General features: G+C 33.7%; 1 protein-coding gene and 1 long non-coding RNA gene across 3 annotated transcripts in view; one reads left to right on the top strand and one right to left on the bottom strand.

The window, feature by feature from the left end:
* Window positions 1–8,679, bottom strand: LOC118763960. Of its 2 annotated transcripts, none has more exons than XR_004999731.1 (3): window positions 8,222–8,679; window positions 1,227–1,379; window positions 1–137 (listed from the first exon to the last, which is right to left on the bottom strand). It is a non-coding gene; the product is annotated as an uncharacterized LOC118763960 (long non-coding RNA). The 2 variants fall into 2 exon arrangements; XR_004999732.1 differs by lacking the exon at window positions 8,222–8,679 and adding an exon at window positions 3,281–4,964.
* The window catches only part of LOC115213373 (receptor expression-enhancing protein 5), a 23,494-nt gene continuing 10,538 nt past the window's right edge, over window positions 5,050–18,005 (top strand). The window contains exons 1-2 of the mRNA XM_036504022.1: window positions 5,050–5,364; window positions 17,811–17,904. Coding sequence (XP_036359915.1) covers window positions 5,223–5,364; window positions 17,811–17,904 — 236 coding nt within the window. The 5' untranslated portion in view covers window positions 5,050–5,222. The remainder of the gene's footprint in view (window positions 5,365–17,810; window positions 17,905–18,005) is intronic.

Raw genomic sequence — 18,005 nt, forward strand, 5'->3', positions numbered from 1 at the left:
TGAGATTGTCATTTTATTTATATGGTTATTATGGTCATTACAATGTAGAAGATATCTTCTTCAAGATGTTTGTGTCCACAGCTTATTTGTTGTTTTATGGTCCATTGTGTATGGGAGCTAGCTTCATCTGTAAGTGACTGCAAATGAGAGAAAGGGTAATAGAGTTTAGTCAAATAGAAAGTATAAACAATGTTGTCTCATGCATAGAGGTGCTTTTTCTATTGGTACTGGACAAAGAAAGATGGAAGATAGATAGATTCTCTTTGATTAGAGGCCTGTCAACCAAAGAGGAAGAATTAATTTGATGTTACTTATTATATTGTTCCTAACCAAAATAGGTCAAGCTTGACAAAGTATTTTTCCTCTGAATGATTCAAGAAGGTCAAAGATCATGATTAACTCTCATAAAATCACAAATGCAACAGACGAGAACACTAGGCATAGTACTTGTAGGAAAATGTGGATTTGGTTTCAAATCCTGGTTTACAAATTTGGTTGCTATTTATTACACAACTATACCCACCAACATAACAAGCAAGATAGAAGAGAGATGAGAAAAAGTAGCTGCTAGAAGTCTCCAAAATGAACTTCTCACTTTGGTAGTCTTTAGAGTGATGGTTACTTGGCATGATAGTAGTATTTTCCCATATTATAATCTTCCCCACAACAACAAAACAACTTCTAGACAACAACAGGAGTGTGTATAATAAACTGTTACTCTAATATTGCATGCACTTTTACTAATCAGCAAGGTTGCCTCAATTCAGTAGCTCAGCCTACCAGCAGAAACAGTAAAATTTTCTTGAAATCACACACTACAAACTTCAAAAGGAGAACACATTGAATAATATAGTTCAACATATCATTATAAAGATGAGATAGTTATGGTTGGAATGTCCTTGATCATAGGCCTACTTAAGCAGGCTTGACTTAGAATTTAACAAGTGTAAAAATATGCGTACAAACAAATGTAATAATTGTTCAATTAATAATTAAATGAAGCAATTGAATTATAATAAAATAATGACTGTAGCATCATGGAATGACTACACTGCATGAACAAAATCAATATCTTTGAATATATTAGATATTCATAGTTGCTCAACACTTTGGATGCATTTGCTTTGGCATAACAAAGTGACACTGCCAGATACCATTCAACTTAGTAAATGGAAAGAAGTTATTTAAAAAATTCAGTTACTCAGCCTTATCATCAAATAAAATACCTTGAAGTATTTCTTCCAGTCATATTCTGATTTCAAATCCTGCTTTGGTCAGCTTTGCTTTTCATCCTCTTGATGTTGATGCAATAAAATATTAGTCACCTGACTAGTATAATACTGTGACTAATCTCTCCCCTCAGAGTTGCTGGTCTTGTGCTTAAATTAGAAACAATTATATCAGGTCCATTATAAAGTCTAGTACTTATTTCATTAACCTATAATTATAGTTAAGTCCGCCTTTGGTATAATGCCATACAACCTGATACTCATATTCTGTGAGGCATTTTTGCCTGATGCACTGATAACACTTGTCCACGTGCATACATAACAAATGATGAAGTTCATCTTGCCTAAAAAAAAACAAAAAAAAAACAAGGGAAATTTGTTTCAAGGAAACAATTGAATTGCTATCCAAAATGTTCAGTGATAAGAATTCTCTGTTTAACACTTGCTGGGAGTATTTGAAATTAGTAAAAGAAGAGGACAAAGATTACGTCAGTTATGCCAGAATCATAAATAAAATGTGCGAAAAATTTAAACTGAAGGAATTATCTCTAGACATGTTTAAATGCCTCATTTTTGTGCAAGGTTTGACAGCAAAAAAAGATGCAGAAATACGTGCATGGATTCTTGCAAAACTAGAACAGAAGGACCAGTTATGCATAGAGAAACCCCTGGTATAGGAATATCACAAAAAGGATGATTGAGCAACATTGAAAAATGACCAGAGAATATAGTAGAAAACATTAGGTTGACTGCTAACTGGATGAGACGGAGGGAGGACACTGTGTGTAAAGCTGTGCATCTATAACCTTCTAAGGTTATGAGTTTTTGATTGATTATAGATCCCAAATTATTCAGGGCAATCTTATATCCCTAACAATCATTGATATCCAGCTTGGCTCTCCAGGTCCCAGTCTTTAACCATAAATAGTGACTTTTTCCAGATAGGCATCCTAACTTATTAAAATCACTTGCATATTTTTCAAATAACATAGTATTGGTTACAGCTTACACAGAAATGTAATGGAAATTAAAGGGCATGTATGAACAGAACTCCTGACATTAGTGAGAAATTTTCAACAATCATGCTGAATGACAAACAACAACAGGAACAATATGTTGTTTTATAAGTTGGTGAGCTAGATGCTCTGGGTATGACTTTAAGCTGCATCTGGTTGTGGGGCCCTGATTCAAGGGTTCCAGGGTTTTGAGGAGTGTGGAGCCAATTCTTAGTCACAATTGTCTACACTGATCCAGAGTAGAATCACCTGTCAGGGTCCCAACTATGGGTTAATTAGCATGTCAGAATCATTTTCAGATCACTCACACATACACCCAACAGATCCAGAGCAGATGAGGCCTTCAGCTCTTTAGCTGCTCATCTAAGAGAAAGTAACTCTATACAAAACCTGCATCCTGATAACTGTTGCACCCATGGCACTTATTGCATCAGACCAATATAAGTTTGGAGGATGAGAGTGGGACTGGCTCTGCACAAATTATGCCCACTATAATCCTCTTGTGGAATAATCTGGGCATTTAAAAAAGGCTAAGGGAATAAACCTCTACAGAAAATCTGCAGGGAGAGATCCTAAGGTAGGTATGACAAATTATCCATTCTACATTGAAAAGTTTTCTGGTATCAAATAAAGTTTTGATAAGTGAATGACTCAGTTAAATCCTCATTTGTTAGCTACCAATCTCTGGTTTAGCCACCTAATCCAATTGGAATTTATCCATTTAGTTATTAAATTCATATTCTCATTAATATTCTTAATCCAAGTATATTATTGATGCAGATAGTCATGCTTTGACATTTCTGATTTTAGCTGCAAGGACACACCTCTAACATACACGTACAAAGTGATCAGCTTCTTATATTTGGAGCTTGTTTTGGCCTAGACTAGAAACCTATTTAGCCTTTGGCATAATGAAACTCCAAGAAGTCTTCAAATTTCAGTTTGCTTACTTCTTATTACCTTTGAGGGTAATCTGAATTTCAATGTCATAACAGAAACATGGATGGACAGCTCAAGTACTTACTACATACTTACTTGTGGCGACATTCGCCCTGGGTGGGTTGAGTCAGCTTCTTCTACTCATGGAAGAAGTTTCGTGGGAATAAGTGGATTTCACAAGCAATCCCCAACAATCCTGCATGTGGAGACAACCTGTTTGCCGCAGACGCAGGGACAGAACGACCGAGGAGCCGCCAGTTGCCGAGGCAGACACTCAGAGGATTTTCACCTGAGCCCCATCTGCCGGGTTGTGGCCCTAATACCACTCGGTGTCAGACCAATCTGCCTTGGGTGGCCCTACCAGGAACCGAAGTTCCCGACGGTATAGCTCTGACACTACCCCTTGCCAGCATCCCCACCATGGATTGCTAGCATCACCTTCACCTCTTTTATGTAGATGATTACAAAATGATGTGGTTGTGTATTATGATAGCTTTGTCAAAGTAGAAGCTAATGTTTTATGAGTTCTTTCAGAGCTGCCATGAACTGTTTAGACTCATGAATACACAAATGAAATCTAAAGCTTTGGTAAGCTTTGTTTGGTTGATACAATAGTCAACCTATGCAGAATTATATCAAGCATCAATTTCTTTTGTAGATATAGATGCTTGCTTTTGATGCCAAACCCTGTTCAGAACACAACTCATTGAATATTTAGCTTCTATTTGTTAGCTGATATAGAATCATTAATTTTATTTCTTTAATGCTCAGCAGTTATCCATAACATTGCAGTAAGTAATACAAAGACACAGCTTCACCCTCATAAACATTAGCTAACACTGTTGTCACCATGTAAAGACATTTAGATATAAATTAAAAAATGCAATGTTCTCTAACAAAAGGTATATGTTCCTGTCCCACACCGTAAAGTTAAGGCACCTTATATCGGCTTATAAATTAAGAAACTTTGCAACAGCTCATCACATGCTCAATATAATCTCAATCGCCAATAAGTGGATAATAATACATTAATTCGTAAACATAGATAGATGAATTCTTATTCCCGAAATTTCACATGAAAAATGGGATTTGATTAGATCATAGAAAAAAACATATTTGTCAAAATCTTAAAGAATCTATTTTAAAATTAGACGATAATTGACAACCGTGTCTGGACAACCTAATTAAGGCTTCATCCATTGCAACAGCTTTTATTGATCAATAACCAATATGTCGGCAAGCCAAAAGAATACGACTTGAATATTACTGAATTAGTAGCATAAGTTTACATCATCGTTGACTACTAAGAGCATACATAATGCATTGTTGCAATTGTGTGCTATTGAACGAAATACTTATCATAGCTTCTTTATCAGCTATTTTGTGCAGCTGGAGGACAGACAGTTAGTATGAATAAAATTACTGTCTTTTTGAGAGCGCAAAGAAAGCTAGATATAAAATCAAACTGAACGTATATATAATTTCAGTTTGGTTTTACATGTCAGGATTGTTTTTAAAAATAGGAATATCAATAATCAAGGTATCTTTTAAAAAAAATTACCAGATCTACACATACACTTAGCGAATGCTTGGGAAAAACCTCACAATAACAGACTATGCAAGTCTAATCAATATAACAAGTGATCAAAAAGGCAATCGCTATAATAGCAAATAAAAATTTTCTAAGCTAAGAAAATATATGCGCGCAGTTGGGTAGAAGAGGGTTTTGAAGTGAGATGAGGCGTCACCGCGTAATGGTGAATAATCAACTACATCCATAACGACGATGACGAAGATGGTGATGATAGTCACATGATCATCAGTCACATGATAAATCGCCACCGACGTATGCAACAACGCTACAAACTCTTTTGGACGAGTCCAATATATGCTTGGAGTGCCGCAAATTGCCTTGCACTCCTACGAAGCTGAAATAGACTGCGCTACTTGTTGAACTAGTCCACAATTTCATCTTGTCGGCCTTACTATCAACTGTAGCTATTTCGCAGCTGGACATAACAACTGCTACACACACAAGATGGTCGCTATTAACGCTCAGCCGGCGGCAAGCAGCTATTTAGCCAAATTCGAAAAAGCACTGCATGAAAAGAATGCAGTGACTGACCTTTTGGCGAAAGTTGAAGCTAAAAGTGGTGTACGAAGATTATATATTGCCTATGGTGAGTTCAAATCTTACTTATTAGTGCACCATTTCACACAGGAATTTTGCTCGGTGACTGACATTTTGTGGGTATTGAACTTTTTATTTTATAAAACTGGTAGCTTACTTTAACCATTTGTTAGTTAAATAGGTCTCCATCTAGCAGCACGATGCTGCATTTATTTCTCTTTCTTTTGGTTTAAAACCACACATTTCAGTTTGTACAAGAGATAAAAGAAATATTGTACTTTATTAATTTTGTTAATTAAGTATCAGTATCTGATAGCTTTTCATTTTGGGACGCCTTGGTGGATGGCGTTTTCTATTCAAAACTGAACCTACTTAATACAAAATCAACCTCACATTAATCTGGTCAAACGTCTTTTGTCATGTAGCACGCCCCCTTTTTTGTTTTTAAGAAAATTAATAAATAGGTGTCATTTAATATTATGTATAGCATTTGTCGAGTGTTTTCTCCCACTATGACATCAATTAGGTTTTTTTTTCTTTCTTAGATGTAGAAGGATGGATTCCACACAATTCCGTGTATGAATGACTAATATTAATATATCGGTCTTTACCTGGGTTTATATGACAGCACTAACTGCTATTTCCAGATGTTCTTGTCATACAGTTCGTGCAAAATGAATTTTTAATTAGCTAAACAACCACCCTGCAGCTTACATACATTTCTGATTTGAATTTACCTGTTTTCAATTATGCATTATTAAATACTGGGGAGGGAGAAAACAAAAGCATGACTAAGTAGTTTGTCGACTTAATATTTTCAAAAAATAATGACGCAGTTCATATTTTAAATATTTTATTCAAGTTTCATATCACAACTGTACTAAAACAATTTTTTATTGTCGATGTCACTACTAAATTGCATTGCAGCTCTTGTCATCTTCCACCAATATTCAGGTTTTCCAAAAACTGTTTTACAATCACACGAACTCCTTCTGCAATTAATTTTGAAATGTGTTCCTCAATTTAGCAAATGTTGCTAAATTACAAATTGGGTGTTTTCTTTATGTACAATCCTATTTCAACTGCTTAAATTTTTTTTCTAATTTTTCGTCTTCTAAATCGTTTGCTTGTTCGATCGCCATTAAGTACAGCAACAATTCGATTATTAGTAGTTAACAGGTTTGTAGATGAATTTTAAATTAAGTTCCTCTTGGCGTCCGGTATAAAGTCAAGTTTATTTAAAAACCTTAAAAAAAAAAAAAGTAAAATACCATTTTATTCTTCACTGGGAGGAAACAAATCGTATTAATTTCCCGAAAGTGAGGTTTAAATTAATACAAAAACATAAGATGACCAAGGAGTGTCTATGGTATGTTTCGGTTTTTTTTTTTTTTCCCCTTTGTTTTCCTTCTCTTGTGGTCGTTGAAATGATTGTCTGTAGTACTTGGTTCGATTTCTATCAACTATACACCCTCAAAAGAAGAGAAATAAATCCTTAATAAACGAAACCAGGTTTTATTTGCAGAAGTCGTTTACATGTTCTGCACTTTCCTTTGAACTACTATTTGAGATTGAAATATTTCGAGTTGAGGATAGGTTTTGGATAATTTAACTTATCCTATCTGTTTCTTTCTTTTCCACTCAGTGGTTTATGTTAATATTAAGGTCACTACTAACTTGACAGGCATTGAGCGTTGATTTTATTTTTACCTTTTCATCTTTTAATGTTATTCATATAATGAATAGACTCGATTCCCATTTCTTTTTACTGCTACGAAAGTGGCACATACTCACGCGCGTGTATGTGTGTGTGTGTGTGTGTGTGTGTGTATATATGTATGTATATATATATATTACACACATACATAATTAGGCTGTTGTATGAGAAAGAACATTTGTTTATATTTTAGTTTTCAAGTGTGTCAGCGATGGTTGAAAAATTTAAGATTTAAATGCAATCTCAATTTCCGCGAGAGTAACCTGTGCTTTCGATAGCCTTAAACTAGCTGTTCTTTTCTATTTCTATTGTTATGATCGTTTTCTTTTTCGTGTGAATATCTATTTTGGCGCTACTGAAACGCTTCCTTCGCGCGTATTTAAATTAGCAAATTTGACCAGCTGTTTATGTCGGATAGTTGATTTTTGGGGGGTTTTTTTCAGTTATGATGTATAAAACGATTTAAATGATCGATTACGTTGGCTTTGCTTAGTAAACTTAGCATCAGAATTAAATGGACTTCGTGAGGTATTCATAACTTAATTGTAGAAAACTAATTAATTTCGTTATCGACTGACCTCTTTTTTTTTTTTTTTTTTTTTTCTTTTCTGGTAAGAAAACGTATAAACAATCTAGTCAGTTTTGAGGCTCGCATGTACGCATAATCCTTACTTTATAACCAAAATACGTTTTTCTTAATGATTGACATGACAATTAATCCTGCTATTACTGAAAAAAAAAGCGTTATTTTCGTTGCAAGAATCATAATTGGCTATGATTGTATCGGTTCTGATCGAGCAGGCTATAATGGATTAACAGCAATCTAGCAATAACTAACCATCCAGAATTTTTATGCGATTAGGATTACAATTACTTAATGTCCCTTTCCTTACTCAGTACAGGGTATATGTTGAGGGAGATATGACTATTTTCAGCTAGTTGAACGATTGCAAAGAGGTTTCCTCCTAGTGCAGTGGTTATGAGGACAGCTTCACAGCAAAGTTGTAACAGGAGTTAAGTGTTTAACACTAGTCTGGTGATGACACAGTAGTAGTAATTTAAAAAAAATAAGAGTTGGCTCGGGTGGAGTAAGTTTAGAGAAGCAGACTATTGTGAGGTAGGTAGGAGAGACTTGGGACATGGCTAGTCAGTGGGGTTTTGTAGATCTAGTAAATGAAAACTTGCCTACCAGGTGAAGTTTTTTTGTTTCCAATTGTAATTTGTGTATGTGCGTACTGTTCCATATACGTGAGCAGCCAACTTAATGTAGGTCGGACTATTGAGTGCTGACGAATTTCTACATTGCAAAAACTGGGTACTTTTAACTATATTGTAGTTGCCTTCAAAAGGCTTATGATTTTTTTTTTTAGTTTGTGACTGGAGGATGTAGTTAGGCTTTTTATTTTGTAGGTAAAAAAAAAATAAATCAGTCTTGGTATGTTTATCGGTTTGATTCAAGTGGAGTGGTTGTGACTTCGTTTGAATAACGTCCTGAACAATTGCCAATTTTAATCATCGTATCAATTTGAATTTCAGCTCCTGATATTTACTTAATGAGTGTGCAAAATATGGATCGATTTTTAGATTTAAAAATATATTAAGCATAACGTTTCCTTTTATGGCATGTTCAATGATGTAGGATGCGCACTAACTCGTTGCAAACTGTTTTAAAATGTACTTTTATTGAGTACGAAAGGAAGCGATACAATATTGTTTGCTTTGCTTATTGCTAAGATCCTTAACTGGTAATGCTCTTTATCAATTAGGCTATAGATTTCGATGAATTGAATGTATGTGGAAAATATAACTGTTTCAGGCTTTATCCATCACATAGGCACAAATAGATTACTGCTCAACAAAAAGCAAGGTTCAAAATGTTACCTTCATTTAACTACTATGGAATTTACTGAACTTCCCTATTTTTTTGTTTTAGTCATAGACTGGCCATGTTAGGACAGCGTCTTGAATTTTAGTTGAAGGAATCAACACCCGTATTTTATTTTATTTTAAGCCTGGCATTTATTCTGCTAAGTTATGGGGACGTAAACACACCAACACCGGTTGTCAAGCTGTGGTAGGGTACCCACACATTGTTTCCATCTACTAAATCCACTAACAAGGCTTTAGTTGGCTCAAAGTACCATGCAGTGAAACAACCTGAAACCATGTGGGGAATTCCATCCATGTGCTTGAATAAAAAAAAAAAAATTTTTTTAAACCTTGTCTTTGAAACTCAGTGGTTTATCTTTTAACCTCTTCCAATTGTCTCCTAGAAACTGCTTCAGTTTTTAAACCAGTCAGATACCAGCTTGGAGAAATGTGGAAAGCACTAGCATTTGCCATTAAGAAACTTAAGTGTATTTTGAATTTAAAAAAAAAAAAAAATCCATTAACTTGTCTAGACTGGACAGGATGCTTTTATTTTGAAACAGCTGCACACTGGTTAGAAGTATTACTAATTCATTTTTATTGAGTTCACTCCCTATTAGCATTAGTCAAAATAAGAGTTGGATTTTAAGTATCCATTTATGAAACTTTTATTACAATCCTAATGCAACCACTTTTATGATCATTGTCACATTTAGGAAATAATGGTTGCTGTTAAAGTAATGTTTGCTATTGTTTTAGTGATAGTCAGCTGAGATTTTAAATATAACAGGAAATGAAATGTAAAATCAGAGTACATACATTCTATATGACAGGCATTCCCAAATATTTAGTCTGACATAATATAGCAGGAAGTTTTGTGTGCATCCTTCATGTACTCATCTGCTAAAGTTCTTAATGTGTCAAGAATTTTATAAACTTTCAGTAGAATGTGAAGATCACCATCAGATCGTGGCCTCATCTGGCACCTGTGCCGGTGGCTCGTAAAAAGCACCCACTACACTCATGGAGTGGTTGGCGTTAGGAAGGGCATCCAGCCATAGAAACATTGCCAGATCAGACTGGGCCTGGTGCAGCCTTCTGGCTTCCCAGACCCCAGTTGAACCGTCCAACCCATGCCAGCATGGAAAGCGGACGCTAAACGATGATGATGAAAGCATACACGTAAAGCTATAAGTATCCTATAAATATTGGGTTGAAAAACACTTGATAGAAAGTTGTAGGCTGCTCATGGAACTCAACCCCAATTCTCCAGTCATGTCCACATTTCAACCCAATGTTGTTTACATGCTATTATAACTCTCTGTGTACTTCGAGATATATCATTCCAAAAAGAATGTTAGCTCAACTTGGGCACTTTGTTGTTTCTATGAATGTTAGTCAAGTTGTTTTCAAGAAACTTACAGAGCTCATTGATACAATTTCATAGCAAATATTTCTACACAGATTTCTCTGTATTAAATAAATAGAAATTGAAGGTATATTTAGGCTACCTCTATCAGATATTTAGTTGCCATAAGGGCTCAATGGTTGGTTTAGTGCTAGTCATTATGGATTCTGTATCTTTATTCTTGAAGTAATGTCCTAAACTATTTAATTTTATGTAAGATTAAATGGGAATTTTTTTTTAGATTTTCAATAAAGTTTTACTTGCAGAACTTTACTGTTCTTAGGAAAGTTTGGTTCTATTAAGTTTCTAGAGTGGATGGGTGGATATAATTAATAGATTGCAATGTTGAGGTATAATGCTTCAAAGGAACATTTGTGATTTTCAACAGCTGTTGATTACAGAACATAACCACTCATGTTGACATATATTTTCAGTTCAACTTTCTGAACATAATTATATGTCTGTGAGTGTGTGGCTAAACTTTTAGCCAAGCTCATTTCACTTGGAGAGCTTGTACAAGAGGGTGCTGAAAAGTTCCTGACTTTGGGTAAAAGAAAATACAAGATCAGTTATTTTAACCCTTTAGCATTTAAACCGGCCAAATCAGGCCAAAAGTATTCTGCCTGTTTTATGTTCAAACCAGCCATATCTGGTCTCTCACACCAACCCTACAATATCGTTTTAAAAATGAACAGCTTCCTCATCAAAATCTTATAGCTACAAGATTAATGAATGATTAGTTCAAAATAATTTGGATAAAAAAAATAAATTTTGGCAGAATAATGTGAACACTAAAGGGTTAAATGTATTTGCTTTTGATTCATACTTATTGCAACAAAGTTTTTCTGATCCCTGTAAAAGAACTTGGAAGGTTAGGCTTCCAACTAGGCCCTTTGTGATACCTTTAAAGGCAGGAACTTTTCGGCACCCCCTTGTCTTTATAACATTTAGGATTGGAAATACGACTGTTACTTTAAAGCCAATACTTTGAAATTATCTGATTGCTACAAGAGCTGGTCTAGTAATTAGATCACATGTTGGCTTTATGAGGTTGATAATTGTCTTATAGACTATATTAACTAGTTCATAAATTCATTTTTTGTGGTATGACTAATGTGTAACTGAAAACAGCATGACAGGCTTTTGATGTTAAACATTTTATTCCTATCTGTAAAGTGATATTTCAATCTCATGTCAACGTTTATCAATTTGTTATCTTGATGTACTGTGCTAATACAATAGTTTTTGTTTAGTTTATATTAGACTATATACTGGCTTTTATAGGACAGTATATAAGTTAATGTAACTGAAATAATTTTGTCTAACATGATGGAATTTGATTTCTTTAAATTTAAAACAATTGTAAGCACTATTTTGACTTGCATACAAGGCTACAGAGCAACCAAAAGAGGTTAGCCTAGATCCATTGTCATTGAAAGCAGATCACCTTGAATTATCCAGTTAAACAAGATTCATTATTCAATAAAATGACATAACAAATTCCGTTGGTAAATACTGAGTTAAAACGGTTCTTTTGAGTTCCCCTTTTTCTTTTTTATCAAATGCCGTTAATCTGAATTATAGGGAAAATTGGTCCATTAACATCACATCTTTTTGTTTCTATTTACACTGTTTGAACAAGCTAATGTCCATTAATATGTCCTAAAACTTCTTGGGAAAAGGAAAATTGCTTCACCCACACAATTATCTTGTGAAAACTGGCTTCATGCAAATGATATTTAACTACAATTGGTTTTCCTGCTCTTGGACTGGAAGTTTCCTATTAAACTGTTTGATTGTAATGACAAGGTTCTCTTTAATCTGCACTTTGTTTCATATTTCAACTATGATTTACAATTTACCTTTGCTGTCGCTTACGACATACATTCTTGTGATGATACTATCCTTCACTTATCCTGAAAACCTGCCCTCCAAAAGATACCTAACAACCTAGTCTTAAACAACACAAATATAATTGCTATTCTGATCTTGGATACAGTCACTTTTACTAACTGTAAAAGAATACAACTTTCAAAATTGATATAATTTCTTGGCTTTGAAATCATTCATCAGTATACTACAATTGCTAGCTTGATTTGTTTCTTTGCTTATTTTGTTGTTAGTCAAATGCCCTTTGCTCTCTTGATCTAGGCTATTTGTTTACCTGCTTTGGCTGATTTTTTTTTTTCTTTATTGAAATAGGATAGATATTTTTTTCTTAAACTGATTGTTAATTTTAAGTTATTGAAGTGATCTGGACAAACCTCAGTATCTAAATTTGTACACTGTCTACAGAGGATTTCATAAAAGCTTAACAAAATTGACTTTTTTTTTCTGTATAACTTATCAATGACATCATCAAAAGTTAATGAATGTAAATGAAACAATAGGATCCAAGAAAATGTGATGCCCTGCATAAAAAATACAATAAAATTCATAAAATTTCTATGGAATAAGTTTGGAAGGTTTTATTTCCAATGTCAAATTATCTTACTCACAGCAAACTAAATTATTCCACTTTGAATTTTTGGTGAATAAATTCTGTTTGAGTGTTAGTAATCATAAGGGCTCCTGCTGAAAAATATTTTTATGTTGCTAATCTATAATTTTTTTATTTAACACTTGCTTAGAAATATGTACACAAATATCTTTACTAAACACTTAAAACTTTCATTTTGTACAGTTTGCTACTGCTTTGTTAATAGCATTGATTTTAAAAATTTTAATAGTATTCTTGGATACTTTAACATTTTTCAGACTTATTTTTTTTCATTGACAAGTTTTGTTCATCAGGAGGTCCCTATCCTTGGATACCTTGTCCTAGGTTGGATTTGTTATTGAAACATTTTTTTCTAAAAGACAAATAGCGGTTTCAAATTTTAGCACAAGGCCAGCAATTTTCAAGGAGCAAGTAAGCTGATTACATTGACCCCAGTGCTCCACTGTTATTCTATTGACCCCAAAAGGATGAAAAGCAAAGTCAACCTCAGTGGAGTTTGAACTTGTAATGTAGACAAAATACTGCAAAGCTTTTTACCTGGCATGCTGACGATTATGCCGGCTCACTGCTAAAAAAAAAAAAAGCTAATTAATATTACAATTCAGTAAGTCACTAATGTATGTACATGTATTAGCCTATTGTTTCTTTTTCACTTGCTTAATAGAACTTAATTTTCTTTTTAACATGGTCAGCAATAAGACATTCAACAGTTACTGATAAAGACACAGGATAAGTTAAAATGTACAGGGCCTAACTTAAGGTTAGGGAGACACTCATTTTAAAGCACTAATATACTTCACCACATTTTTATTGAATAATTAAAATGTTGACCTACCAAGGTAATAGATAGGTTATACTGTAAATTGCTAGTCATTGTTGCTGAATCTTAGTCTGCTCTGAACAGACTGATTGACACAGTTGAATGCATAGGAGCAACCCGCAGGTCAGTCACCCTAGATGTCTATATTGGCATGTTAGTTTGATGAACTTGCTTTTAACTTTTCAGTTGTCCTAAGAATTTGGACTTAAAACATGGTTCCATTTTTAAAATTGTAGGTTTTTTTTTTTTTTTGCTACTTTATTGAGCAGGTGAGTTCCTTCACTGATTTCATAATCATTGAAGAAAAATTTTTTGTTTCTGTAAACTTAGCTGGAAAAGCCATGAACAAAGCTATAAAAAGAAAAAAACTTCCTAGACCACTGAATTGAACTATGCTATCCTTTCTCGAGGAGCTCTATCAGCAGCACTTCTGGAAGTTAGTAAAGCCTTCAGGTTGGAGGTTGGATAGCATTTTCATACATATCAAATTGAACCTTGCACAAATGATTCTTAAATTGAACAAGTGCATGCTGACAAAAATATCCAATATATATTCCTCAACAAGCTAATTCCAACCTATCAAACATGCAAGCCAACTTTTGAATGTTAAACACCCTAAAGGTGTTTCAGAAGGAACTGATAATTGGCACTAGCTTTGTTGATTTGTCCACTGAATTTGTTACTTCCTCTTGTTGACAATAGACCTAGTTCTTACAGACCTCATATGAGCACCTCCAGAAGGTGCCAGTTAGTCTTGAATAAGAAACAAGCAAAGCTAATTATCAAGAAATGGCTTACCTCAAGGTAGTGTGTTGGCACCATTATATAAGGGACATCAATGACTACCCAGTAAGGGAAAATGGCCAACTTAGGATATGGGAGCCACAGTACAAACATCTGTTCTGGTTTATTCCATTTTTCTGCAGAGTATGCATACTCTGAGAGAAACCACCCATATCAAAAACAAGGACTCTGTTGATCAGTTCTTGCTCTCTGATCATTGGTGGCTTAAAATCCACCAAAAGCAAATGACTTGTATCTCTTTGTCACTACTTTGGAGACAGGAGGTTGCCAGATAAGTTGTTAATGAATGTCATAATCTTTATGGATGAACCCTGGGCCCAGTGACTGGAATCTAGAAACTTTCTCACATCCAACTCCCATATCTTAAGAGAAGACCAGACTCCCAATCATGGTTAGAGAAGCTTGAGGATAACCTTCCAATTGACATGGGTCCCTGGGCAATCAAAAGATACTTTGGTCATTTGGGTTTGTTTCTCCAGTTATCTGCAACACTCTGTAGCACCGACTTGTCTGCTCTTTGCTATCCTACCCTTGTAGCCCAAAAGACCATGCACAGACTTCAATGAGAATACCAAGAACTGTGTGGCAAGGTGATAAACTGCTAATATGACAACTGCACTTGGTTCAAGGAAACAAGGAGCTCAATAATTTCTACTTCATGATTGCATTAAGGTATCCAATCATAAAATCACACTAAATTTGCTGACATATAAAAATACTTTAGAACTTCTTGATAATGTTATCATTTTATATTTTACTTGTTAAATAGGACTTTGTTACTTATCTTAACCTTTGATCATCAGCTTAAGTATATTTTATCAGTTACTTGCAAGTCTATTTTTTTTCATAAGCATTTTATTTGTACATAGTTAAGCTTAGCTTTAACATGGATCCTTGGGCTTACTTAAAGCCCTATGCCTACAAGCTTTTGGCTTTGATTTTAACACGTAATGGTGAGTGTTACAGGTTCATTTCATAAATGCTTTCTTGGAATATTTTGTTATTGAGTAATTTAATGTTTTAATTTCTTAGATTTAGTATTTCATTGCTCATGTTTTTGATGGATTTTGTTGGAATAGAATTTTGTGAAACAATCTTTTGAAAAGTTCTTTTTAGTAAATTTTAAACATTTGCTTAAATTCAAAACCCAATGTAGCTGTTGTCATTCAGCTAATATCGTGGTCTGTAATTTAAATAATTGTAGCCTTTCATTATAACTCTTGAAATTGATCTTGGTCTTTTTATAAAACTGTCTGGGAATAATAAATGTAGCATTGGGAAAATAGCCATGTAGATTCTGATAGTAAATATTAAGTAAATAAACTTTTTTTTTTTTTTTCTTCTAAAATGAAAACTAGTTTTATTGATATATATTTATGGAATGTAGCTTTTTCATGAAATGTATGTTGCAATTATAAAGCAAACCCGATAACAAATAGATGAAAGATTAGAACTGAGTATGCTTTTAGTATGAGTTGCATTAAATTAACTATAAAATTCTTTTGTTCATGTTCTTTTGATATGTTTATATTTTAATGTTTAAGAATAGACTGGCAGCCATTAGAGCATCACATGAAAATGCCTATTTTTTGTTCTGAAACTTGGCAATCTGAGTTCAAATTCCAGTAAGGTCAACTTTGCCTGTTCTTTGAGTTAATTAAAAAAAAAAAAAAAAACTAGTCTAGGGTGATGGATTGGTACACTTAATGTTGGACTGGTATTTGTTTCAGCTTTGTAAACTGGGTTCAAATCCTACTGCGGCTTATTTTGGTGGTAGACTTTAGCACTCTGCTGTGTGGCAAGCAATTAGACCAGGTCTCTAGTGTGGGGAAATTTCCTCCTTTCCTTCTGCTACCCTCAGGAGGCAATGGGAAGGATCACAAGTACTACCCTTTCTCCTGCCCAAAAGATATATAAAATAGTAAGCTTTATAAAGTTTTTAGCGCTGACCAATACATTGATCACTTAAATAATTTTAGTCTTTTAAAATTGGTCCCCTATTTCCAATATAAATTTGGGAGAACCTTTTTATGAAAAATGAGATCTTTCAGGTTTAGATTTAATCAGTCTTTTTTTTTTTTTTCTAAGCTCATTATCTAGGGTATGAGTTAGTAGAAATTGTAGAACATGGGGTAAAGGCCAAATGGTATTTTTGTGTTGTCTCTCTGCTTCAGATATTTTCATCTGTATAGTTGATAAAATATTTGTTCAAATACTAGCGTTAATATATTATCATGCCTGTCAAATTATCTTGTCTATGTATGCCAAGTACTTCTCTGACATGAAATTTACTTTTTTTTTTTTTGTATTCTTTTAACTTCTTTAGTCAGGATTTTTAACATTTATTTTAAGCAATATAATTCACAAATGTATGGCAGTGGAGAGTATACTTTGTCTTGATTACTGAAAATTAGTGTTTGGTGTTCAAACTTTTTAATGTTAGTTTAAAGGCTATGATGATGCTGATGATAAAGCAGATTAAATGCCTATCAATATTTACTACTTTTTATGTTTTAAATTCAAATTCCAATGAATCTCTGATAAAACAAGTACTGGTAATATTTATTAGGTGCTGAGTTGAGTATACTCTCTTCTAAAAAATGCTAGAATATGAGCTGCTGTTAGATTTTTGAAGTTACAGCTTGGTTTTAGTCTGTAGACATAGGTCATGAATGAATGTATCACCACCTTTTTCAATCACTAAAAACGACATTTTGAAATTTGATAAATTATCATGGAGTTGAATAGTTATGAGCCAGCTTACTTGCAGTTGGTTCATCCTACTCTGCATATCTAATTTCACTCAGCTTTTCTGTACATACTGAAGTTATGGGTATACATTTCTTACACATGATATCTATTAAAATATCTTTCTTCCCATGTATCATATTTGACTTTCTAATTATACCTGTGCATGTGCGCTTTATACTTTTTCTCTCTAATAATTTAGAGTAAAGATTGGATTATTCAGCTTGGAGCAGTGGATAGGTTTTGTTTGTTCAAATTCTGTATGTAGTTCAAAGCAATGAACCTGCTGATATTTCAGATTTTACAGTTAGTTCAGAACTACAATATATTTGGGCCTTTCAATGCTTAAATGTTACTCAACTAAAACCAGATCAGTTGAAAAGTATCATAATTTGAGTAAGGAATGTTTCAGCTAATTAGTTAATGAGTCATTGTATGGCTTTTTATGTTTTTTGATCTGTTTAGAAATCTTAAAGGTTCTTAATGAACCTTTTGGAATAATTTATTTACTGTAGATTTGCTAGTGTCCAATTAATATAAAATCTGTGTACCTTGTAACTTCATTTCTAAATCTTCAAATCTGAGCCTTAATATATTTCTTAGCTTTAATATAATTTATTTTATTCCAGGTATCATTGGATTCGTCAGTCTTTATTTGATGGTTGGATATGGTGGTGACTTTTTATGTAACTTAATTGGATTTTGTTATCCTGCCTACAAATCGTAAGTATGATATCTGTGAAGATTGGCACAAATTAAATTGTTTCTTGTTGCCTCTAGTGGATTATTTACTATTAGAAATGGTTGTAGTAGTGTGTTGCAAG

Source organism: Octopus sinensis, linkage group LG6 (assembly GCF_006345805.1).
Source record: "Octopus sinensis linkage group LG6, ASM634580v1, whole genome shotgun sequence".
In the NCBI taxonomy this organism is placed as follows: Eukaryota; Metazoa; Mollusca; class Cephalopoda; order Octopoda; family Octopodidae; genus Octopus; species Octopus sinensis.